This window comes from Tyto alba, unplaced genomic scaffold (genome assembly GCF_018691265.1).
Source record: "Tyto alba isolate M040663 unplaced genomic scaffold, T.alba_DEE_v4.0 Super-Scaffold_20000042, whole genome shotgun sequence".
Classification (NCBI taxonomy): Eukaryota; Metazoa; Chordata; class Aves; order Strigiformes; family Tytonidae; genus Tyto; species Tyto alba.
Genome location: NW_024881293.1, coordinates 5,426,543 through 5,451,795, shown reverse-complemented (window position 1 = coordinate 5,451,795; position 25,253 = coordinate 5,426,543). Strand labels below are relative to the sequence as shown.

Genomic DNA, 25,253 nt, shown 5'->3' with positions numbered 1-25,253 from the left:
GTGTGCATGCCTTGAGCAGCTGGGCTTGCAGGCTGCTGAGGAAAGTACACTTCGTTTACCAGACTTCTTAGAGTGAAATTGAAGCTAGGTACTCTTTATACACTTGTAGTGCATGGGGGTTTTTTGGACAATTTTTGCTGCAGCTTCTTGCTGATCTCTCTTAGAACTAATCCTACAAGACTATTTTAAGTCTTCTTACCAAATAGCATTCTATTACCTCACAACAGTTCAGAGTTCAGTTGCACTATCAAGTTCACATTCCCCTAGCCGGAGTGTCTCAAAATATTTCATGTCTAGATCTCCTTCTCTGCAGGATTATCATGCCTGTAGAATAAATGAGATGCAACCTCTCTCTTCCACCTAGCCCCCTTTTGCATAAGCTCCAGCCTTTGCAGACAGTCCTGTTTTAGACTCAAAACAGCATGGCTGAGCAGGAAACATCTTTGTTAGTGTTTCAGAGGATGTGACCTGCAGCCTGCCTACTTTTACCACTAAATTAGCAGGTTAGCAGGTGCTTTCTCACTGTTTAATGCACTTGTTACTGTGTGCCATCTGGAACTGGCACCACGGGGTGGGACTACTTAAACCCACATGTTCTCCTTAATCCTTTCTTGCCTGGCATAGTGCTTTTTATATCTCTTTCATTGCTTTTGGTAAAATCTCATTTGTTAATGTAAGATATGGCACAGAATTTGCATGTCCATTTCAGTGACTTTTTTTATTAAAAAGTGCTTTTAATTTTCATTATGGGAGATTGGTAGTGTAGATTCCTAGTTGTGGGTCAGGCTGCTTTTGTGCTTGATGCTGTTTACTCAGAGAGCAAAGAGATGGTCCCTGTGCTAGAAAGTTGTCAGTTGTAATCTTGCTCTTTAGATAAAGTCTAGGGTAAGACAAACTGATGTTTTCTGGAAGCTTGTGGAAATGCAGTAGTTCTGCTATGGGAATTACTGGCTTCAGTTCCTTGGGGAGCTCTTTTCAGGTTAGCTGAGAAACCAGGAATATATGGAAAATAACTTATAAATGCTTTACTGACTTTTTTTAACCAGTGTTCAATGCACTCGTGTCCTTCTGTGTCCGGGACCTCTTCCGCTGCCTGCAGCAGCTGCTTCTTCTGAAAACCCCGAAGAACAAACTAAAGTAAGTCTGAGGAGAGTTGAGAACTGCAGGTGAGAGAAAGCTGGTTGAGGTTTTTCAGAACTACAACCTGGCCGTGACGTTGAGAAAAAAATGGCAGCTCTTCCCAAACACCAGCAAGTTGCCTGATTGTATTCACAATTGTCTTAGCCAGGTTCATTGTTTCTTCCCTAGAAGTGCATGCTCTGTAATATTAGACTCCAGCCACTTGCAGAGGACCTGTGGCTTCAGCAGGAGATCTGAAATTGCATATGCTTGCACTCAGGAGTACTGTTAAGGCATTGTGAGTTGTTTTTTTCAGAGAAAGGGAACAAGCCTTCTGCCTGTATGTAGGCAGAGTATCACAAGTATGCGACTTTAAACCAGGGCTTCAGCAGCTGTATTATGCCCTGGAGTCTGGTGGTCTGAGGGCTGGATCATCTACTGTTAGAGCATAGATGGACTGGAAACAAGCACACAACTGGGCAAAGAATGGTACAATTAATTGTTTTCCAGAATGGCAGCATTCTGTATCACATCCACCGATGCAATTTGATATGACTATAGAGAGGGGGAATGACAGTTTTGAAATCTAGTTGCTGCCTGGGAGCTGGGAATTTTCTGGCTGTTGTGTGGGTTGGTGCTCAGAGAGTTCCAGAGTCAGGCTGGGCCCATAGTTGAATAGGTATCATCATGGCTTGCCCAGGAGCAACTGGAAAAGGTGCTGGGAGCTCAGTAAGTACCAGTCTGAAGTCTTGCTGGATGAACCAGTACCATTTATGAAAAGGGACTGTGAGTCCAGTTTCATAAAACAAGCTGTGAAGTTCCTGGTCTGTTTTGCAAGCTGGAGCAGCCTTATTTAGCCCCTGTGCCTGTTTCCTATTAGACATTCACAAAAGTCTTTTACCTCACTCCTCTCTGGAGTTTCAGCTGGACATGGTTTTATTACTTCCTTCATCGTCTGTGCGCTCTGTTTTTTTCATTGTTGGGTAGCGTGAGAACTGGATGCCCTTCAGAAGTGCTTTCAGTTCCAGGGTAATTTTTGTGGCAGTTATTTTTAATTTCCCTGCCACAGATGAAAGGAGGGGTGGGCTAAACTCTAGATTCCTTCTTGACAGTGGTGCCTAGTCTGAGAAGTAAATACCAGCCTCTTTCCTCTCCAGGCCTGACTTGTACAGACTGTGTCTGAATTTTGGGATGGCCTGGGGGCAGTACTTCAAATGCATTGTCAAAAGTTTAGAAGAGACTGAGCAAATGTCTCATAACTAGTTTGATCCCCAAAATAGACTTTCTTGCTACAGGCCAGCCTGCTCTGTTCTCAGGCAGTGGCTGCAGAATGCCTGACTAGAAGATAACATCAGTGTGAGAGATCCAGGTCTCCACCAGGCTTTCTGGCTGTCACAGCTCCCTGTATCGCACTTCCAGAGATCTGAGTACTCTGCTGGGAAGCTCTTAGAATTGAATTTTCTAATGCTGTGCTTCAGGCAGTTTTTACAGAGTAAAAGTACTTCTTTTCACCCATGACAAAATTCTTGCTACTTCTCTTCTTGCTTTGCAAGCAGTTACTTTTACTCACTGGCAATATCAAGGAAGTGAACTCACTGTTCTTTGTGCTGCTGGAATCTAATTTATTTGGTGGAGTGGTTTTTTTTTTTAAATCTAAACCCAATTCTTGCCCATTTTCAGAATGGTCCTCCCTTCCACCAGCCCGCTTTGGAGCAAGCTGCGACTGGACATAAAAGTGTACCTCAATTGTACCATACAAGTAAGAAATTTCAACATGTTTGTGTTACTGGGGTCAGTCTGTGCTGTGTGTCTCTGAGCTCTTACTCAGAATATTTTGGCATGGGGCAGATGGGCTTTTGCATCTCTAAACAACACTGCTAAAAAGAGAGCCAAACAATCAAGAAGATAATTAACAAAGCAGATAATGATGTAGCCTTGGGTGCTTTTCCCTTTGAAAAGACAGTTACTCTAGTTTGAGGGTGACTTTCTGGTGGTCATAATACTGACAGCCTTGGGTATTGGTTTCTATGCCTTCTGTAGCAGAGAATAAATAAGACATACTGGCTGAGACTGCAGCAGGCAGAAGCAATCTCACTGAGTCTCAAAGCTTTGGGCATCTGAGATTGTGTGTCTGTCCTGTTGCCTGTCTTGTTCTGGAAGTATATGGTCAAACTAACAATTTAGAGGTCCACAGGATGGTTGGGTCAAAATAGGTAGCCTATAAAGAAGAGCTGGGTTAACATTCTGGCAGTTCTTCCTGTCTTAATTTGTCTGACAAATTAATATTTAGTGGGCTTTAAAGTAGTTTGCAGTGCTGTGCTCCTGAATTCTGCATCTGTAATTCAATTTTTGGTACTATGATCTTGCCACTCCTAGTAAATACGAAGAAGATGTTATGTTGATAATTTCACATATGAGATCTGCAATTATGATTATGCTCCATCCCACTTGGCTCTCCCATCCATCCGAAGTTGCTGATGTCTGGTGTTGCAGAGGCAATTCATGGGTTATTTCTGCAGGAAGTTTCTGCCCTCAGTTGATTTTTTTGAGATTGCTTCATCATGCATCCCCAAATCTGGAATACTAAAAACAACAATAACATTGAAATACTTATTCTTCAGAAGCTAAGGAAAGGGGATATAAGGAAAGAAAAAAGGTGCTGATGTCTCTTAGCCGTAAGTTGGCCGAGTGACCTAGCAGAAAGAGCATTTTGATCAGCAGAGCTTTTTTTTCTCAAGTCATGCCTCTTGCCAGCAGCAGAAGATTGCAGTAGAAAAGGAAAATCTGGCAATGCATTCCCATTGAAGTAATCCCTGGTCCTGTGCTTGCTTCTGAGTTCCATCAGTCCCAAGCTTCACTACAGTGCTTTTCTGGCAGAGTAGTTTCTCAACAATATCTTCTCCTTTCCTTTTGGTGTGTGAGGGTCTTTGCAACAGAGACCTGCTCAGTCTAGAATCTTTGCAGTGCAAGGAGGAGAATGAGGAGGAAAGTTAAAAGTAGAAAAAATGCTTCCACTTCAGCAGCTGAGACTGCAGGCAAGAGTGGGCACTGTATCAGGCAGAACCTCTCTCAAATTGAAGTGACTTTGAGCTTACCATTGTCTTCAAATGAGAAACTGTAAATGTCTCTGGGTTTGGTTCCAGGTGAACTGAGCTGAAAAACCTGTAAATTCAAAGATACTGTTTCTGAAGAGTTTGCCTAACCTTTTCCTTGAGCTAGAGTTAACCTCTTGATACCAAAGAGCATTCCAGCTTCACATTAAAGAAATCCTAGTGAAAACCCAGTAAGTTATCAGATAGCTCAGATGGTCTGTTTCCAAGCCTTGTGGAGACTGAGGGTGTCTTCATTGTGCTCAGACCAATTGTGGTGAGATGAGAGGTGCGTTGATGTGTCTGCTCCTTTCTTGATACAGCTTTTGCAGGTTTCTTTGATCTTCTCCCTAGGGAGGGCTGGTCTTCCAGTCCTTTGGTAGAAATACTTGGGAACAGCAAAATACAGTTGCTTAATGCTAAAGAAAGAGGTGATGAGGACTACACACTAAATGAGGTTGTGTTTTGTTTTCCCTCCATAGCTCCTGTCTTGTTTAACAGAAGCCTCAGTTGGCGCCGCAGTCCTTCAGCATGTCAGTTCCATAGTGCCTTATTTTTTGTCCTTTCCAAAGCAGTGCCGTGCTCTTCTCAAGGTAAGGTGACATGCTGTGATGTGTCATTTAGATCTGAGGTACGTACTTTACACCTTCAGATGAGCCTTTCCTGGTGTTTGGGCTGGATCTCATGATGGTTCTGTCTCTTGTACTCCTCTTCCCCTGCTTTTACTTTGGTCCTGGAAAGGACTCCTGCTGCTCTAACAGGCCTTCTAGGTGCTACAAAGCGCTCATGCTGAGGTGAGTGGGCACGTGGCTCTGAGTGTAGCTACCACTAATCCCCATGCAAAGTGACACGGAGGTGTTCTGGGGAAGCTGCCTGCTTTCTCATCGCAGATGGAGTAATTACCGCCCGTGTGCTGAGTCTGTGTTTATGTCTGTGGTAGTATTTCACTCAAGAGCTGGGGGTGGAATATTTTTGCAGAAGCTTAGTCATAACTGCTGAGCACTTAAGAACAACAAAGGAGGCGTGGAAGAGGGTGACAGGGTGACATTTAAATGAAAAGCTGCAACACAACATTTAAATGATGCTGGGAACCCTTTGGTGATAAAGATGACTGCTATACAGTGATCAGAGGCTGGTACACCTCATAGCTGAAGGTGTAGCAGTCTGCTCGCTGCTGTAGTAGGGACTTTTGAGTAGACTTTTTCAGCTCTGCAGCTCTGGAATCATTCTGATTTCCTGTAGAGTTCATTAGTGCAGAAAAGGTAACTAGTTTTTGGAAGTATCAACCATGATTGTGGTCCTACTGTACCAGATGCTTCCTGACAGGGCCAGCCAGCCATGTCCAAGTGAATCTGTACTCTGAATGTGTGAATGCAGGCAGGCCTGGCAATAAAGTCTATTTTGGGCATCAAACTAGTTGTGAGACTATATGCTTGCTTTATGCAGTGAAGAGATATGTAAAACTCAGAGTTTACATGTCAGCGGTGGGCTGTCTGTTAGCTCAGACCTCTACACAGACTAACCTACCCCTCTCCAGCTGGTGTAGGTATCTTTATGATGCACTGGGTGCTTGTCATTATGTCTGTAGCAGAGTGACTAAAGATACGTCTCAACAGCAGTGCTGCCTTACACAAGTCTTGTCTCTGGCTCCAAACCCCTGCTGCTCTTCTGTCATTTGAATTAATACAATGAATGTCCAGGGAACTGGAATTAAGTCAACTGCCATGAGGAGATGTATCTCAGGAATTGCAACCTATTTGCCCACAGGGAAAAAACATTGACAAATTCAGAAATCAAACCCTGGTGTCCCCTCTCCAGACACAAATGCATCTTTAATAGCATTCTTTGAGAAACTAGAATTTGGTATTTGTGGCGAACTGGAGTGCAGTTGCAGTGTAGTTGCATTCTGCAGAATTTGGTGCAAGACATAAAAATTACTTTTGTTGGCTGGAGGATGTATTGGTCAAATACGTAACGCAGTATGGTGTAGCTTGTAGGGGATGGTGAGGAAGCTTTACAAAGCCTAGAAGATTGTCACATGCTTAGGTCAGTGTCTATGGCTCAGAAACTTAAATGTGTTTTTAGGCATGTGAGTAAAAGTGCATGTATATTTCAGAGATGCTAGTTTTGGACAGTTTCCTTTATTGTTTGTGGCAACATCAACCTTGTCTCTTGTGTGGTCTTGCAGCTAGAGTATGAGGACAGAATGGCTGCCAGTGCTGTTGTGACTGATTCTGTGACAATACAGCCTGCCAGCTTTGTCATCTTCCTCCTTACTTTTTTTGGGGGTGAAGGAGGGAAGCTCAGGCCTGTCTGTAACCAGGAAGGGGCTCTTTGTCCCCTGACTTACCTGTATCTTTTTTTTTCCATTCCAGCAAACAATTAATTTGTGGAGCACAGGTGAGGAAACTGTGAGAGTACTGGCCTTCCTTGTGCTGAACAAGATCTGCCGCTACAAGAAAGAGGTGTACCTAAGTCCCTTGCTCAAGGTAAGGCTGGTACTTGCTGTACTATGCAGCTTTTCTTATGCTATATGCTAAGACCTTGGAGCATGAGCTGTAGCCTGTTAGGCAGGACAGGTGCTGGAGATAATGCTGGCTACCTGATACCCTGCTTCCTATTACTGCCTTTTCTGCTGGAGGCACATGAGGTCTTAGCAGGTAAGACGTCTAGTACTCATCTGTCTACTGAATGAATACTCATCTTCCAAATTCTTGAGGGCTTTTCTGAAGTGCTGACACACTACTTGGAGCTACTGAGCTGCTCTGATCTTTCAGCTAGTAGCTTAGGCTCCCAAGTGTAGTTTGCTTAGGTACCACTGTTACAGAAAGAGAACTGTGACAAACCACAAGGGTGTATGGCTCAAAGCCGTCCTGCAGTTCTGGTAGTAGCATCTCCAAGCTCTGTGCTAAACAGACTCCTTCCCATCTTCCCTGAAGAAAGAGCAGGCTGGATTATTATTTTTGTGTATTCCTTTGAAGTGACTTGCCTTATAGAAGGAACACTTCGCCCCTGCTTTGGACATACCTGGGTGGGGAAGGTTAGTAAAAGAATGCGTGTGTTCTGTTTTCTGTGGTGGTTGTATCTTGTCCTCTCTCTTCCACAGCAAATGTACATCGCATTTGTGAAGAATTCCAGATTCACTTCTCCCAATGTCCTGCCCATGATCAACTTCATGCAGCGCACACTGGCAGAGATGTATGCCCTGGACACACATACCTCATACCAGCATGCCTTCATCTATATCCGTCAGCTTGCCATTCACTTGCGCAGTGCAATGACGATAAAGAAGAAGGTAGGTACCTGTCAGTGTAAGACTTTGTGATGTACTTTCCATCTTCTGCCTTGGGGACCCTTTTTCCACTCTGAAGCTGCTATTTGCAGTCTGTCACAAAACCTCAGGGTAAAGAAGATTAGGAACCACCCTGGAGTGTGTATCTTTCCAGTGAAGTCCATATTATTTAGAGGACTTAATTGAACAAAGCAGCTCAGACCTTTTGGGAGCAGCCCTGATTTCAGCCACCTCCAGTCTGACCTCGGAAATCTGAGTCAGGTTGCTAATCCTGGCTTTAGTCATGTTTAGCAAAACAGACCCTTATAGATTAGTAGTTCATCTGCTCCCAAACATTGCAGGATTGGTGACCAGTTAAATCTCATGACTCTTCAGACATGGGGATAAATGAGCAGATAAATGAAGTCTGGGCTGCATATGCCCTAATTGGATTGCATTGGCCTCTTAGACCCTCAGTCCTGGCCCAAAGAAGAACTAAATCCACTTGATTTCATCACCAAGGAGGGTTGTAGGAACTTCATGTGACAACAACACAACCAAAATGTACAAATAAGTCAGTTTAAACTGAGCAGTGGGTGGTTGTGGAAGGTGGTTACAAGAGCAAATTGCTTATGTCTTCTGTACAAGAGAAGCTGAGAACATCTCAGTGACCTGGTGAGAGCTGGGAGAGCTCTACCATTTCCACCTGTAGCTGAAGTCCCTACTGCAAGGTTTGGTCCAGCAGCTGCAATTTAAGGGCTTCTGTCCTTGTTTCAGGATGTGGGCATCTAGTTTCATTCATGCAAAAGAGGTGACCTAGGCCTTGAAAGTCTGTCTGAAACACAAGCTGGAGCTGAGGCATCTTACTAAATGCAATCTCCTAAGTTCTTGGTGCAATTCTGGGGAATACATGGGTCTATAGAACTCTTTGGGAGGGGTGCCTTTAAGGGACTCCTCCACTCTTCTAGGCTTTTATTTACTCTGGCACAGTGAGCTACTTAAGCACATGGCAGGGAGAGTGGGGGCTTGCCCAAACATTCTTGAAAACAGTGCCTCTTAGATTGGTGCAGGATTTGACCCACACCTACCCATGCTGCTGAGGCAGCCTGAGATGCTGGTTCAGTGTGTAGTTGCATGTCAGGCACACTGCTGGCTGACTGCATTGTTTTTGCTGGTAACCATAAGGACTGGCTGAGAAATAGCTGAAAGTTTGTTCTCAGCTGTGCTGCCTGTCATTTTTACTCTACATGTCCTGGGTAGTGTCTCTTCCAAAAATAGGGCGGAGTGCTGGGTTGATCATTTGGTCCCTGCTTCAACAGTGAATGTTTATAGGAACAGTTTTACAATGAGCACTGATACTACCTGACAGAGCTAGTGGGGCAGTAGTTAGGGGATTTTGATTAATACAACTGAGGAAAGGGAAGCCTCAGGTAGGAAGGACAAGCTGCTACACCAACCAAAGGAGTTTCAGTGCAGAGAGAGGAAATCCAGATTTATTTCTTGCTAACTTGAATCTGTAGTGTAGCTTTACATACCCTTTTGCCCCCCTCCCTCTGGTCTGCAGAGGCCAGAAGGCAATTTATAAGGGCATCAGATGTGGGTACTACTTTCTAGCCTTCCTACCTGTGGGAGACTAAGGACTGTCCCAGGGACTGTGGGTAAATGGAACAGTTAAAGGTTTCCTAATGCTTGGCCACATCCCACCATCTGCTGTGAGCTGGGTCATTAAATCATCCTTCTCTCATGAGCCAGACTTGTGAAGAAAAGCAGCCTGTGTGTTGCTCATTATTTCCTTCAAGGCACTAACTAGTACCAAAACATAATGTTGCCAGTGCAGCATCTGAACTTGCTGTATGGTGGGTCAGCCACTAGCATCAAAGTGATGGCTAGAATGTTAGTTGTTCCCCTCTAAACAGTACACAATGTCCTCTTAGAGAATACTGAGTAAAATTAGTCCTGTACAGAAACGAAAGCGAGTTCCTCTCAAATGCCACATTTTCAAGTTTGTGCCTGTGTTTTTCCCTTTTCTGCAGGAGAACTTCCAGTCTGTTTATAACTGGCAGTATATCCACTGCCTACATTTCTGGTGTCGGGTTCTCAGCACAATCTATCCCAGTGAGGTCATGGAGCCGTTGATCTATCCTTTGACACAGGTCATCATTGGGTGTATAAAGTAAGTAAGATTTTTTTCTTTGGGCTATACTTCTTTCTCTTGCTTGATGTGGCAGAGCAGTTACTTAGGGGTGTTACTTTTTATGTGATTTTAAGTTTGCATTTTAAGGAGTTGTCAGAGACCTGCTTTCAACCAAAGATGTGAGCACCTGTATGTTTAGGTGGTGAGGAAGTTATGGTGTAGGTTATTCTTTCCCATGCTAAATTCTCTGCTTAAGAGAAGTTGCAGTCTGAATAGCCTGGACAGATTATCCTCCCAATTGTACAAAGTGGCAAGGAAAAATATACTCACTTGCCTCAGGACCTAACAGTGCGAAAGTACAGAATCAAGTCCTCATCCCTAGCTCTGTAAATACAGTTAGAAGATGCATTTTTATGGTGCATATTTGTTAGAGCTTGAAGAACTAGGACACATTTTTGCTTTTAGTGTGTCTCTGCTGCGAATTTCTTTCTCTTTTTCCCATCAATATACATGTTTGTTTATGAAATTTTTGTGCTTCAAAAGGGCTGTTAATAATGAACATTGAGGGAATTTCTGAATCTCTGGTGACCTCTGAAATCCTGTTAGCCCTGTTAACCAGATTCTCAGCTTTAAAACAACACCCGCCTGGTCTTGAAGAACTCCCAGGTGGTGATGAAGATAAGCAGATTTAAACGATCATTAGTGTATGCATACATTCCTCTTCCCATCCCCCATGTGCACAGGCTGCTTCCCACTGCTGTTGTAGAGCTTTAGTTGTCCTGCAGATGGATCTAGGCGGTTTTCTACCTGTCCAGGCAGATAAATCAGCTGTTCTGGGGCCAAGGAAAGGTGAATTGGGTGAGTCTCAGCAAGGGCAGCAAAGAGAATTTGTTAGCATCTGTGATGGACAGGGCTGCTTGGCATGGACTACAGTTACTGTCTGATAAGGCTTTAGAGATTTGGGAACCCAACAGATGGATTCCAGGGTCAGGACAATAGAAATAGATCCCACCCTGGCTTCCTTACTGAGCCAAGGCAGTGCCTGGGGTATGAAAAGGAGGGAGGTGGGTTAGCTGATGTGGCTCCAAGGGCTTCAGACTATTCCTAGGAAGGATCTTCTCAGTGTTGGTGGCTGTGCTGCCCAAACTGAGAGCTGGTCAGAGTCAGTCTCTGTGCCACATCCCTGGTGTAGGTATGGCTGTAGCAACTGAGTGTTACAGAATAACTTGGATTGTTTCTGTTTGAGGTGAAAGGATTAAATAATCTAGCCTGCTGGTCAAGGGTTTTTTTGTTTTGTGTACCACTGTGCATTTCTGGAAGGCCCATTTAGGGGTATGCATATGCTTGGGTGCTGCTTATTATCTGACTGCTCCCAGCAGACTTTCTGTGGTGATGGTGTCAATGAGCTGGACCCCCCCCTCTTTGTTTCTCTGAGCTGCTCAGCTCGGAGAGGTGTGTATGTGATCAGGTGGTGGGGCAGGACACTGTAACATCTGGAATACCTTCTTTCACTTCTCCTCCTGATGTGGTGGTGCTCTGGGCATATCGGAGGGTGGTAGTTCTGGGAGGAGACTCCCCTTCCCCAGTGCCTGTGAACCGGGAGGTGGCGCCTGGCTCCAGCACAAGGACAGTGAGTGAGCCAGTGTCTGTCTGTCTGAGACCCGATTGGCTCCTCATGCCACCCTGGCCTCTTATGTCAGGGGAGTGGGGAGAAACCACAATCCGTCACAGCCTTTTTGCTCTAGGTAGGGACCAGGGCAGAGTTTGAAAAGTGATCAACCACGATAACTAGTAGAAGAGGGTTGCCAGCTAAAATCAAAATTCAGTCCCTCATTTCCTTGCTCCTTCTTCTTGCTTTCCAGCCTATAAAATGCATTGAAACTATTTTTAATAATACATATTTCAGAAATGGACCTCGTGTGTGTCTGGAAGTTACCTGTACTCAAGATGTGGTCCAGGGAAGTTGGACTACTGAATGGAAGAGTGCTGGAGTTGATGTTTTCTGACTTTTGTGATGCTGGGAAGAGCCTCATTGCTGAGTTTGCTCATGAAATTGCCGTGTAATAATGAGTGATGCTGTTCTCACAAACAGCTGAAAGGTTGCAGTTAGTTTGACCAATGGGACAGTGTTGTAGTTATTGCAGAGATAATAGAACATGGAGATTATTTCCCCCTTCCTTTCCTGCCCTGTGCTTTTCTCTGCCTCCATAGTCCATAAGTTCCTCTGTTTGATCAGTGTACTTGCACTTGTCCAAGTTAATGGTGGTTTGTTGGATTTTTTTTTTTTTTTTGCGGCATAGTTGTTGCAGAAGCTCCTGTTCTGTGTTATCCCTTTTCCCCTCATCCCATAACGTCTTTTTCTGACCGTTTCTGCTTGAATTTCTACCTTGCTCTAAGTTACAAAAATGAAGTTCTAAGCTATAAAAATGAAGTTCCTCCCTGGCTTATAGTTAAATGAGGACTTCTGGTACCTCTAAGTTTTGGTTTCTGGCCTCTCAGCACGTATAGGGGAGAAAGCAGGTACAGCCTCCTACATGGAGAAGCAAACACGGCTTTGGTATACCTGAGCAACTTCCCTTGGTGACCTGTCCTGGTGGGGTGGAGGCCAATGTTGAAAGAAGCTTTGTCCTATTTGCCAGAGGAAGATTGTGATCACCCAGGAGTATAACAGAAGGAGCTGTAGTGAGTAAAAATAAGCCTTGAGAAGCCTGTAGGCTGTTCCCTACACCACAGCTCGTGCCCAAGAGATAGTGGTGGTAAGACATTAGAGAGCACTCTCTTCTGAGATGAAATGTGAGTCAGTTTGAACACCTTGGCTGCACCCTGGCATGGCTAGGCAGTTGGACCTTCCTCAGCAGAGCTGGGACCCAGCTGTGTTTTGTAGTCCCTGTGCATCCAGCCATTGGGAAGTTGAACAGATTGTTGCATCGCCACGCACTCTAAAATTAATGGTCTTGGTTTACAGTAAATCTATACACTTAACAGGTTTATTCCTTGATCAATTAATTCCTGAGAATGGCTTTCGTCATCTCCAGGGGTACCAGATCAGGGGTGCAAAGTAGATTTATTTATATAATGGATCCAATGATAATTATTTCACTGTTTGAGGCGAGGGGATGCAGGTGATTTATGGTGCCATGTCAAGGTTTTGGTTTTTTTTTTTTTTGCTCTCCTCGATTGCTCAGCAAGCTCTTTGGGGAGGCGAGTGGTTCATTTATCAGACTTGAGCCTGTTGTCTGGGAACTGTTTTTTAAAAAAAATAAAATTAAAAATCCTTCTTAATGCTGGAGGCATCTGTGTCTTCAAGTACATATCATTCAGCATGAGAGGTTTCTAGAGTGGTACAGTAATGAGGTCTGGTGTCTTTTAGGGATAGCTCTGCATCCTCCCTGCTGCTGGCTTACATGGTGCTGGGGGAGCTGATCTTTCTCAGTCCCAGCCTTGCAAAGGGAGTTGGCTCTACTTCTTTCCTTAACGCCTGAGTGCATAATGGTTTGAAGTGTGGAGCAGAATGTGTGGCCTCTTCCCCTCCACACTGGTTACTGCCTGCTCAAATGTACATGTTGCCTCTCCGAAGGAGATGGGAATAGCTCAGGTGCTTCTCTGGATTGGAGAGGGCTGAACAGATTTGGCTGAGAGGTCAATCTCATTCCTACTCTGTCCTTTCTGATATACTGGTCATTGCCAGTCCAGCACTTTCTGCCTCAGTGACATTCCACACTAAGAGGGTAACTGTACAGGTGACAGCAGGAACTCTGTGGGTACACAGAGAGTACTTAGCCTGAAATGGGAAACATCTTCTTCCTTGTAGTCCCTCTGGTATGCTGAAGGAGCCCTTTTTGTTGGTCAAACTTGCTGTTTTAGATAGGCATTCTACTGTTGGTTCCTGCCACGTTTTCCTTGCCTGTACTGAGGGCATGAGAGCCAAAAGTGTTGAACGTGACTAAGGATCATGAGTGATAAACATCATCTGCAAAGCTCTTGTCTTGTAGCACTTTCTGCCAGCAGAACCTGGAAACCTAGTGCTTTGGTTGCAGGAATTTTTGTGTTAGTGTTATAGCTTTAACATGTGTGAATTTTATTTCCAACTGTGGGATAGCTTTAGCAGCTCAGAGTTTTCTGTGCAACGCTAAAGCTGTCTTTCTTTTGTAGAGTAGGAAAGGCTCTCAAGTGTCGCTGAAGGCTGCAGGTGCAGTTCCTGTATAAGCTTGCCCTAATATCCTTTTTTTTTTTAATTTCTAGGCTGGTACCGACGGCTCGTTTCTACCCTCTGCGCATGCACTGCATCCGTGCGCTTACACTGTTGTCTGAGAACACCAGGACCTTCATCCCAGTGTTGCCATTTATCCTGGAGGTTAGTTGGTTCCTGCTGACCTAGCAACGGCTGATGCCTACTACCTAATAAACACACTCACAATACCTGCCAACAGCTCCCAACATTACCCAATTTGCTTACTCCCTAAAACCGCTGGCAAACAGCATCAGACAGAATATATTGTTTGGTTAGCAAATAGGATTAAACTTCTATTGGCCAGTGAGTGGAGAGTATCTGAGATCAGCTGGGTGCGAAAATACATTCCTAGATGGTTTAACTAATGCAGCTGGAGTAGGCAAAGAGTTTGCCAGAGAAGAGATTCAGAGGCTTGACTGATTGCAGTAACTCCCCAAGCTGTTGTTACTTGATCCTGCTGATGTGTTCATATTTTAGCAAAAGGAAGAGTTTCTCCTAACTGCAGACAAAGAGAAATAGAAGGAAAAAGCGCTTCAAGAATTAGAATCTATTTCAAATTTAGGAAAAAAATCTCCGTGGATGTAATCTGGCAAAATGCAGTATGTTTGGTAAAATACTGATGCTTAGAGACCATCCAGCTTTACCACATATCAGCTGCCTGACATCTCTCCACAGAGGTCTTTCTAGCTTTGCTGCTGTGAGAAGGTAGTACAGAAGTGATGCAGCCAAACTTTACTGAAGAAGCATGAGCGAGACAGGGCAAGGAATGCTGAAGCCCTAGTAGATTGTCATGGGGCTGGATGCTGAAGAGGAGGAGGGAGGGAGACTTCTATAATAAATGACCTGAGTCAGCCACGCTCATTCCTAATCAAGTTCTGTTGAAGCAAAGACTTTTGTGGTTTCGTGTTGTTGTGAACGTCCTTTGCAAACGACATCCTCTGAGCCAGTGGCAGGCGGTGGCAATGTTTATAAATCTCCTCCTGCTCTCCCACCTCCTCCACTGCTCCCTGGCCGTGGCCTGTGTGGCTTTGCCATTTGCCTGCTTCCTTCCTCTTGTTCATGCATATTTGAAATTCTGCCAGCCGGATTCAGTGGTAGAGACATCTCCACTCTGGGGTAGTGGAGCTTGGGGTGAGGATGGTTTCTCTGCTTTTTGCTTTTTAGTTCTCTGAGATACAAAGCCTTTTTCCCCTCAGGGCCTTTCCCCCCCCTCTTTACATTCTGGCCCCAACACCTCGGCTCTAATCTGTGTGTCAGGCCCCAGCCAGACGTTACCACACTGCACACTGAGCTTCCTCCCAGCTTCCACAAGCTCCCAGCCACATCCGATCCTGTTTGGTGTGTTTGTGAGGCACTACTCAGTTTAGCTTGTCCAGGTGTTGGTGACAGGGGAGAAATGGGGGCAGGGTAAATGTGTGTATGTGCATTGCTTGCATATTCTTTCACATTACTGTAACAATTATTTTCTTTTAACTCCTATAACCCAAGGTGATTAGTGTGATGTTAACCCCCCCAAATCTCCCTGCAGCTATCAGCCTTACCCTTCCTGCCTATCTCCTGCAATGGATTCCTCAAATACTGTGTGGAGTTCCCAAGAGCATTCAGGGTTATTACCTTTGTGCTTCCATCTCTTCCCAACTCCCTTGTCCTCTCTTACAGAGGTATCTGAACACCCTTACAACCCTTTGTGTGTTTCCACAAGCTGTCTGCAGGCAGGAGATGTGTTCCAGCTCTGCAGATGATATGGTAGGAAGCTTTAGCACACAGAAGGGAAGTGACCTGCTCAAAGTCCTGAAGTGGCTGTGGTGTGCTGGGTGGAGAATCTGCATTCTGATGCCCAGCCTAGTGCTTTAACTACGAGCCTGTTTTTATCGGCTCACAAATTCAGCAGTGACTTAGTCAATAGACATTAGTCCTGTGCCACACCATGTCATGAAACAAAATCTGTTCTAAGCCTGTTACCCAAACCATCATGAGATTGAGGGATGTGATCAGTGTGTTGGTATTAAGCAGGGGTAGACTCGAGTGGCATGACTGGGATCAGAGGAGCAGAATGAGACCTTCCCAGCATGAGGTATGCTCCACTGGTAGGAAGGGGGAAAGGCAAAGGCTGCTTTGTCGGTCACCATTACAGCTGAATCCAAGTGCAGTACAAGAATGGCTGTGGAGTTTTTGTGTACTTTCTGGAGAGAGCTTTGCAAGGTCTTAGAGTGTAGATTCTGTGGAGCTTCTTGTGTAAGAAGTGACACTAACTCAGTGTTTCCCTTCCCCCTCTCCATCAAAGAAACCCAACCCTTGCTACCTCTTGTCTCAGGCCTGTCGCTGCTGTGCTTTCAAGAGATGGCAGATTGAAAGTTTGTGCAATTCCCGTAGGCACAGGAATTCCCCAAGCCCTTGCCAATAGAAATGAGAGCTGGCTGCTTGATTCATCTTGACAAGGGCTGATGCTCCCCAGCGTGGGCATCTAGGGCTGTCTTTTCTTTGACTCGGCTTTCCAGGATAGAGCAAAAGTAGCAGCTTGCTAAAGTTACATCTTGGATAGGAAGAGGTGGCTTGGGAGAGAATGTAAAGCAGGCAGGCTTTTATTTTTGTGTTGTTACTCCCCTTGAAGGGCCTGTGAGATCCAAGGCTTTTTTTTCCTTTTTTTTCATCACTTCAATTATTGTTTGACAGACACTAGTTTCTGCAGCAGGAAAATTGGTGGCTCATCTGCTGAAAGGCAGGTGTGGATAAACAAAGTGGAAGTCTCCCCACAGGCAGACTTAGCATGCCAATTTAAAATTGGCTTCCCCTGTGGAGGGATGGGAGAGGAGGTTAACCCTGACATGCTTAGGAAGGTGTGAGTTTTTTCGCTTTGACACTTAAATGGTTTGAGTCTTGATTTGGATAAAAGTCCCCAGGGCCTTGGAGTACAACATATATGGGAGTAGGTAGTGGATTGTGTCAGAGGAAATCGTCTCACGCAGAGACGGTAGTTGGAGAATTAATAATGTCATTGTCATACATTTAAACACAGATCTGAAATTAGTTTGCTACAAGACATGGGCTCTTTGCCTCCCTTACACAGAGGGAAAACTGGAACTTGAGACAGGCTAAGCTGAACCACTGCACCAACTGAAGACACATATTTCCTTTTCCTCATTCTCTTCCCTCCACCATTATATTGCAGCTCTTAAATTCTGGATCGCAGCCCTGCAGGTACCAGGGGTTGTTTGAGTGAAATCATGCATGACCAATCGAATAGACTTCTACGATGAGATGATTGGCTCAGTGGATAAGGGGAGAGCAGTGGATGTTGTTTATCTTGCCTTTGTCAAGGTTTTGGATACTATCTCCCATAACTTCCCCACAGACAAGCTGGTGAATTGCAGACTAGATAAGCAGGCTGTGAGGCGTATTGACAACTGGCTGAACTTCCAGGTTCATGCTGTGATCAGTGGCATGAAATCTAGCTAGAGGCTAGCGCTAGCCACTAGTGATGTACCCCAGGGATCAATACTGGGGCTGGTAGTGGTTGCCATATTCGTTAATGGTTTGAATGGTGGGGCAGAGTGGCACCATCAGCAAGCTTGCAGATGTTACAAAGTTGGCAGGAGTTGTTGATATACCAGGTAAGTGTCCTGCAATTCAGGGGAACCTTGAGAGAGGTGGAAAAAAAAGGCAGACAGAAACCTTACGTAGCTCAACAGAGAAATGCAACAACCTGCGCCAGGGGAAGAGTAACCCAGTAATAATGACAGCCTGGGGGCTGACTGTCTAGAAGGCAACTTTGCAGAAAAGAACATGGACAACAGGGTGACAAGAGCCAGCGATGCACCCTTGCAGTAAAGAAGGGCAGTGACATGCTGGGCTGAGTTAGGCGCAGCTTTGCCAGCTGTTTGACAGTAGTCCTTCCCCGAAGCTGAGCACTGGTGAGACCACAGCTGGAACGCTGTGTCTTGTTCAGGACTCCAGGGCAAGAGACATGGATGTACTGGAGTGAGTCTGGTGAAGAGCCACAGAGACAAAGGAATTGGAGCATCTGTCATGGGAGAAGAGGATGTGAGAGCTACGACTTTTTAGCCTCAAGAAGGGAAGGCTCAGGGAGGATCTTCTTAATGTATATAAAATACCTGAAAGGAGGGTGCATAGAGTCTGGCTTCATCCTCTAAGTGATGTCCAGTGAGAGGATGCAATGCACACAAGCTGAAACACTGGAAGGTCTGTCTGAATATCAGGAAACTGTTTTGGTTTTGTTTTGTTTTTTTTTTTTTTTTTTCCACTGTGAGGGTTATTGATCACTGACAAGGGTTGTCCAGGAAGGTTGTGGAGTCTCCATCCTTGGCGATACTCAAGCAATCTGGACACGGTCCTAGGCAGCTGGCTCTAGGTAGCTCTGCTTGACCTGGGCAGGTTGGACAAGATGACTTGCAGAGCTCTCTTTCATCCTCAATCATTCTGTGACTAAAGAGGTTGAAGCCAGATTTTTTTCAATGTCAGTACACAGAAAATTAAATATGGGAGGTCCCACTTAAGCATTGTGAGGGGAAAAAAAAACCCCACACACACACTCCCCCCCCCCCCAAAAAAAAAAAAAAAAACAAAACCAAAAAAACCCAAACAAACAAAGCCAGCCAAAAACCACAACAGTTTTATATGGTGAGGCTAGAACAGGTTGCCTAGATAAATAATCGAGTGTCTGTCCTTGGAGGTACTCAAAATCTTCCTGGACAAGGCCCTGCACAACCTGCTCTAGTTGCCCTGCTAGCTGGCTTCCAGAGGTCCTTTCTCACCTTTGCTGTTTTGTGAGTGCTTCAACCAGTTTATGCAGAAAGTTGAGCAGCTTGTTGTCTGAACTTTACAATAATCAGGCTCTGCCTGAGCAGCTTAACTGGGCTCTCTGTGCACTTCCCTCAGTGAAGTGGGGGGGTGACTGGGAGACCTGAGGGAAAGCTGCGGGCAGGCCCAGCAAAGCACTGTATCCCTGCTGTGAGCTGGCCTGGGGCTTTGGGGTGATCAAAGCAGATGCCAGGAGGCTTTTGCTAGAGCTTGAAAGAAAGAAGTGGGCGGCATACGGGGTGATATATTGGGAGTGCTATGGATGCAGAGTTGGTTCTCTGGTTTGTGCTCAGGCAGTGTAAACTTTATCTGAGCACCCTCTGACTAGCCATGTGGAAATCGTCTGTGAGCTTGAGATTGCCAAAAATCCTTCTCCTTCCTTCTTGTGTTGTCCTGTCCTTTCCTCTGTCTGCTAGTGGTTATCACTTAAGCCAAATTGTTGGCTTTTGACATTTTCTGGCCCTCTAGTCCCTCATTATCACCTTTCCATTCTGCCGCAGGATTCCTAGACATTGGTCGTCCTCTCCTTCAGTCTGGCTGTTAACTGTTCCATTTTGCACAGCCTTGAGATGAGAACCACATTTTCCCCCCTTCCTACACATCCTGACCAGCTCCCTAGAACCTCCTGGAAGAGTTTCAAAACCTCCAGTTGCATTTCCCCGCTTGCCTAGCGGCATGTTAGGATCCCACAGAGCCTGACGCCTTTTGCTTTAATGCGTCTGACCTCAGGGATCAATACTACTGTTTTGGCCAAAGAAATAACCGTGCATAACGAGGTTTATAGCATCGATTCCCCAGGCTAGGGCTCTTTGTTTTCACAAGCCACCAAGCTTGTCCCTCCCTTCCAAATAACCTGGATTGACAAATAAAATGTAAAAAAATCAATAGTCGTCTCCATGCTTTTCTGGCCTGGGGGCATCTATGTGACCCGAACACCCTCCCTTTCCTCCTCACCCTCTAGCAATCAGTGTGCCTCATCCCTACATTGCTGGGCTGGTTGGGGTCTGATGATGAATGTGTTGCTGCTTGCATAGAGGGAATAGAAATGATTTCCTTCTCAGGAGTGTGATTTAAAAGTGCTGGGAACAGGGAGGGGAACTGTAGGCTGCTTTTGAGGTGTTTAAAAGTATGGGTGGGCAGGATGTGCTTGTCATCAGCCCCCCTCAATTGCCTTCATTAGATACGCAAATGATTACCAATTGTTGGCTGATTTATTTTTTATTTTTTTCAAATGAGATCCTATTGCTAGTGAACACCTCCCTTTATTGCTACTTGTTATCCCTTAATGGGGGTCTCTAGGAATCTGCCCCAGATCAAGTGGTTTTTGCAGTTCTTGCCACCTTTCTCATAAGGTCTGCCCCTGCCAGAATGGGAGAGGGCATATTTATATTGCTGCTCATTTTAGAAACCTTTTTCTCCTTCCTGTGTCACAGCTTCAGGCGAAGAGCAGCACAGCACACAGGTTTAGTGGGATAGTGTACCCTGTTGCCTGATGTCTGCCTAGGGCAGTAGGGACCAAGACAGATTTGGGCTGTAGCTAATTTTGACTGAAGATAAGTTTCCTGTGTGCCAAACATAGTCTTTTGGGGAAGTGAAGAATGGAAATTCTCATTGTTTCACGTTACCTTTCCCCCAGTGAAGGTGGGAAGCTCGTCCCAAAAAGGAGAGAGTGGGGAAAAGGCTTTCACAGTTCTTGGTCTTATTACAGTTTGTTAAGTTTAAGGCAATAAGGGCTCTTCTTAATTAAAACCAAACTTGAGATGCCACCCTGGAGAGCCAGTCACACACACATATGTAAACTTCCTCTCAGTTTTTTTCTTTTTTTACTACGTAAGCTTCATATCTTCTGTTTCAGAAATACTCCTCTCCCCAGCCATTATCTTTAAACAAGCTCTGGAAAAACACAAAAGCAGAGATGCAGGTCTGCCTTTTGATGTTACATACTAGTCTACTGGGCATCCAGCTGTACCCTAGAGCTTGTGTGCGCATCATTTTGATGAGCAGGGTGCATGGTCTCCTCTCAAACTCTGTGAAGGGGCCAGTTTTTCTCTATGTCCCTTGCTATAAAACGAAATGTGTCCATGAAGAATAATAAGCACTTATTCAAAGGCTGTTCAGTTATAAATGGTATAAGGGACACCAATGGGAAATGCATTAGAATAGAAGCCTTGCCTGGCAAGGGATTGTGAAAGGGACTTACTGGTCTCTCTTGTTTCCTGGGACAATTATTTCAGTGGCAATAAAAGGGTAATGGATTTGGTGTAAGCAACATTTAGTCTTGCTGTTGAAAAGCTTCTCACCTTAAGGGACAGCTCCAAAATACACTCCAGCTTTGTAGTACAGTCTTTCTCACCATTAGCAACATGGATCTGAGGAACAAACCTCTAGTTTCTTGTGCTGTTGCTTGTGTTGGTTTCCTTTCACCTTATACTTATGCTGGCATCTTTCATGTTCAGGTCCATAAAGCTTGAAGTGTGGTTAGTCTTTGCTCCCTAACTGTCCCTTGCTAGGATATTTAAGAAAGCTGTGGGACAGCGATCACAACAGGCAAGCAGGAATCAGGATTTCTGGTTTGTCTTCTCAGCTCTGCCACCAAGTGCATGATCTTAGTCGAGTCATGTAGTATCTGTTTTGTTTTGCATTGTGACCTTCTTTACGCTGTTTTTTCTGTTGTAGATTTTCCAACAGGTGGATTTCAACAAGAAGCCAGGACGTATGAGTGCTAAGCCTATAAACTTTGCAGTGATCTTGAAGCTTTCCACTGCCAACCTGCAGGAGAAGGCCTTCCGAGTAAGTGGAATGCCAGCATACAGCAGTGCAGTTTCTCTGTAAATAACAGAGTTGCCCTAGCAATATGCTTTGTGTTCCTGTCACATAAGGCTGGAGACTTATTTCCCAGGCTGGGTGCTGTCGGGTTTAGTTCCTACCTGATATCTCTATTTTTGCTTCCTCTGCTCAGGACGGACTCATTGAACAGCTCTATGACCTGATGCTTGAGTATCTCCATTGCCAGGCCTACAGCATTGGATTCCCAGAGTTGGTCCTCCCCACTGTCATTCAGGTAAGGTGTAAGACGCTTCTCAGTCATGCTGTGAATGTGCACACAGGGGGTTAAAGTCATTTAAGCTAACAATGAGCTTAAGATAGTCCTCACAATATGAAGGGAGAGACGTTTACCTTTTCTTAATTAGTTTTTCTTTTAATTTTGGGGAGAAACAGAGGCATCACATCTAATTAGGAGGCTGAATGTTGGTGGAGTTGGCCACTCTTTTGGGAGCCAAAATGGAACAGAGGGCTGCTGTAGAGATGTGGTTTTGACTAGTGAATGCAGATGAGTTCTTGGCAATTCAAAGTTGTCCGAGTTGCTGTATTGTCTCAGAGCAGTACCTGTGCTCTGTGAGCCCCTACTTTTCCTTGCCTTACAGCCTCCCTCACGTGCTTTCCACAAGATGGCAATCTTCCCTCCTCTCACAGTATCTCCATCAGCTGGGGCACTTTCTCCCCAAGTCCCTCCATGCAAAACCGTACAGTTCTTGTCTCCCTCCCTCTTCCTTGCTGCAGCTGACAGCAGTGCTGCAAAGTAGTCTCCTTTGCCTCTCCCCTGACATTCCCCAGTGCAAGGTGTTCTTCCTAACGGCTTCATGTTTACCTACTTCATTGTCCGCAATAAAACTGCCAAACAGTGCTGTGCATCTGGGTGTATTGTACATAATCCTTCCCTAATGCCTTGCAAGCTGGGCAGCTTTGGTTCTGAATGACCAGCGATCTCTCTGCTTCGAACAATAAGATAGCTCAGTGCAAACCTGTTGGAACTTGTTGCCTCCATTCCTCCTAGTCCTCTCTATTTTTAACTCGGGAGTGTTGGGTGTCATACAAGTCTGGCAGAGGGCTGCTGTCGGATCCACCACGGGGGCGTGAACCTCTGCTTTGCTTTTGGTGTCTGCCGCGAAACCCTGTGTCTTCATACCTTGTTGCTGTGATGCCTCTGGTGTGGGAGCAGCATTTCAGTTGGGACCCATGGGCTGCTGGCGAGGCAAATCTCCTTGTTTCTGCTGTGTGTAACAGCCTGGCATCTGTCAGGCACATGACTTTTGGCTGGGTTGCTGCAGCCTGGCACAGACCATTGCTTAGCTGGCAGTGGGCTGCTTTGGCTAATGTGAGCTGACAGGCACTCTCGGTGCTAGGAGAGCAGCTCCTGTGCTTGCTCTCGCTTTGCGTGCATCTCGCTTATCGGCAGTGAACAAAGCCCTTTCCTCTCAGCCAGCAGCTGTTGAGAGCATCGAAGCTGTTGGAGCCGATGTTCTAGCTGGAATGAAAAACGGCTGACGGCCCTCTGGCACCAAGCGCCCTGTGGCTTCCAAACACACCCTGGGACCAGCCTGTATTTCTGCAGAGAATTAATGCTATCGGATTCCTATTTGGCTGCCACTAACCACAGCCTCGTGGCGTCTGCTGGGCTGGGGTGCTGAGGTTAGCTTCCCAAAAATCTCAGAGTCTTCGGGAAAGTGTGGGGGGGGAGGCTTTTCTCCTGGAAGGGTTCCAGTTAACTGTAAAAATCCATCTGTCCCGATTCTTCCTCCCTGATGAGCTCACGCTTCTCTCAGTGCCGTGTCGTAGGGGCTGTGTTCCAGCTGGCGAGGGTTAGGTTCCTCATCTTCTGGTCAGCGGCTTTGGGAGAAGCTAGGCTGAACTGCCTTCAAACTGAACTTTAAAACCTCCTTGCCTGGAAGGCAGGAAGCACCCTGGCAGATCAAATGAGAGGAGAGCCAGTAGGGACGGGAGACAGTTCAAAGGCGTCTGTCCTGCCCAGCTGCTGGGATGACCCCGTGGTGGTCACTGCCTCCAGAGGCTGGGAAGGAGCTCAGAGTAGAGAGCTGCTGCATCTGGGTGCTTGAAAGAGACTGCCTCTTCTAGAGCCCTGACAGTCATCACAGAGCGGAGATGGGAGGTTAAAGGGAAAAACTGGATAGGCATCAATAAGGGGTAGGTCCTGCTGGGTGGAGGCAGGGGTTGGCATGCTCTAGACATGACCTGCCGCTGGACAGAAGGGCAGGAGGTGCCGGTTTGCTCTGCCAGCAGCCACTCCCACTGCTGTTCGCTCTCTGTCCTGAGTTGTTCCTTCTGCTTTTTATAAGTGGGGGATTGGGCTCAATTTGGGTTCTCTGCAATACGCCCAGCTGCTTCAGATCATTTCTAGTTCCCTGCGTCGTTTACAGTAAGAAGAGCTGGGTTTTTGCTGTGGTCTCTGCTGGTATAAACCATTGGTGTTTAAGGCTGGCAGTTTGACAGAATCAATCCCACTAATCACAGAGCTGCTTAGCTAGGAACCGATGTGAGATGTTAATGACACATATGCACACACACACACATGTTCTGATTGCTTTTATTCTGGAGAGATGTGGTGGTTGTATTTGGCAGAGTGGAAGAAGGCATACACAGAGTACCTTCCTCCCTCTCTCTCTCTCTCACACTTTCTCTCTCCTATCTTCTTTTGCCGCCTTGGTTATGTTCCCTGCCTCAACACAGGACTGAGATCTCATTACATTTTGTTAATATCTGTGGCAGATAGTGGTGGGACTGTGAGGGATTGCAGGGGTAGGAGAGAGGAGGGGGAAAGAAGAAATGAAGCATACAGCTGTGAGAGTGAACACACAACACCAAACTGCACAGATAGAGCCTGAGATTTTTGCAGGATTTCTGGTGACACTTCTGCAACGAAAGAAAAATGATAATGTATGTGGCAGCGGATGAAATGGATCTGGGGCTGCAGCTGTGGGGATCAAGTGAGATAAATTGAATGACAAATGCATCTCTCAGTGGAGATAAATATGCAGCACCTATAAAAAATAAATATTTTAGAAAGGGGTGGGTGAGGGTAGGACAGGCTTCACCAGCAAAAGAATAGTTTTGCTGATGGTTTCTTTGTACTTGTTTGATGGGCTGTATGCTTTGTAGAAAGCGGGGAAGGTATTAATTTTAACTCCCATTTTTTAGTGTTGGATGTATGATGACAGGTGGGCGTATGCTGGGGATAATGGGACAAAAGAAACCCCTGCTGCTAGGTAATGGGGGACATTCTCCATGTGTGTAGCAGACAGCAGATCCTGCACCAATATACCCCTCAGGAGAGCAGTGTCCTGACAGAGAAAGGCCTAGGTGTGACTGTCACCTCCTGATTAACATTTAGTACTTACTCACTTGGCATGTAAGATCAAACCAACATGTAGGCTTGACAGAAGGGAGACATCTTCCTTCCCACAGTTCTGTCTTTTGAGGCAGAACATTTGAAGCCATAAGTAGAGAAAACAGTACTGTATTTGCTGGCTAGAAACCCTTTATCTCTATCCTGATAACATCTGGAAGGTTCCATTGTGGTTAACCATTTTCTTCTGCCTTGTTGGATCTCTGTCTCTAAATCAAGTGTCTACGTAGCGTGTGTGTGTGCATATATAAAGGTCTAGCAAAGAGCTTGGCCTGCAGAATTTGGACAGCACTCCATAGGCTTGTCTTGGAGTTGGTGAAAACTGTTAGCAGACAGGGTAATAAACTAGGATTCAAGCCATGAGTCAATCTGGACACCCTCATCTCTCT

The 25,253-nt window shown here is 45.5% G+C and overlaps 1 protein-coding gene across 1 annotated transcript in view; it reads left to right on the top strand.

Moving 5' to 3' along the window:
* NOC2L (NOC2 like nucleolar associated transcriptional repressor) overlaps nucleotides 1-25,253 on the top strand; it is a 56,180-nt gene that overhangs the window by 4,494 nt on the left and 26,433 nt on the right. The window contains exons 6-14 of the mRNA XM_042794659.1: nucleotides 1,047-1,137; nucleotides 2,800-2,878; nucleotides 4,691-4,801; nucleotides 6,584-6,697; nucleotides 7,315-7,503; nucleotides 9,513-9,652; nucleotides 13,856-13,967; nucleotides 21,339-21,452; nucleotides 21,622-21,723. Of these exons, the coding sequence (XP_042650593.1) occupies nucleotides 1,047-1,137; nucleotides 2,800-2,878; nucleotides 4,691-4,801; nucleotides 6,584-6,697; nucleotides 7,315-7,503; nucleotides 9,513-9,652; nucleotides 13,856-13,967; nucleotides 21,339-21,452; nucleotides 21,622-21,723 (1,052 nt within the window). The remainder of the gene's footprint in view (nucleotides 1-1,046; nucleotides 1,138-2,799; nucleotides 2,879-4,690; nucleotides 4,802-6,583; nucleotides 6,698-7,314; nucleotides 7,504-9,512; nucleotides 9,653-13,855; nucleotides 13,968-21,338; nucleotides 21,453-21,621; nucleotides 21,724-25,253) is intronic.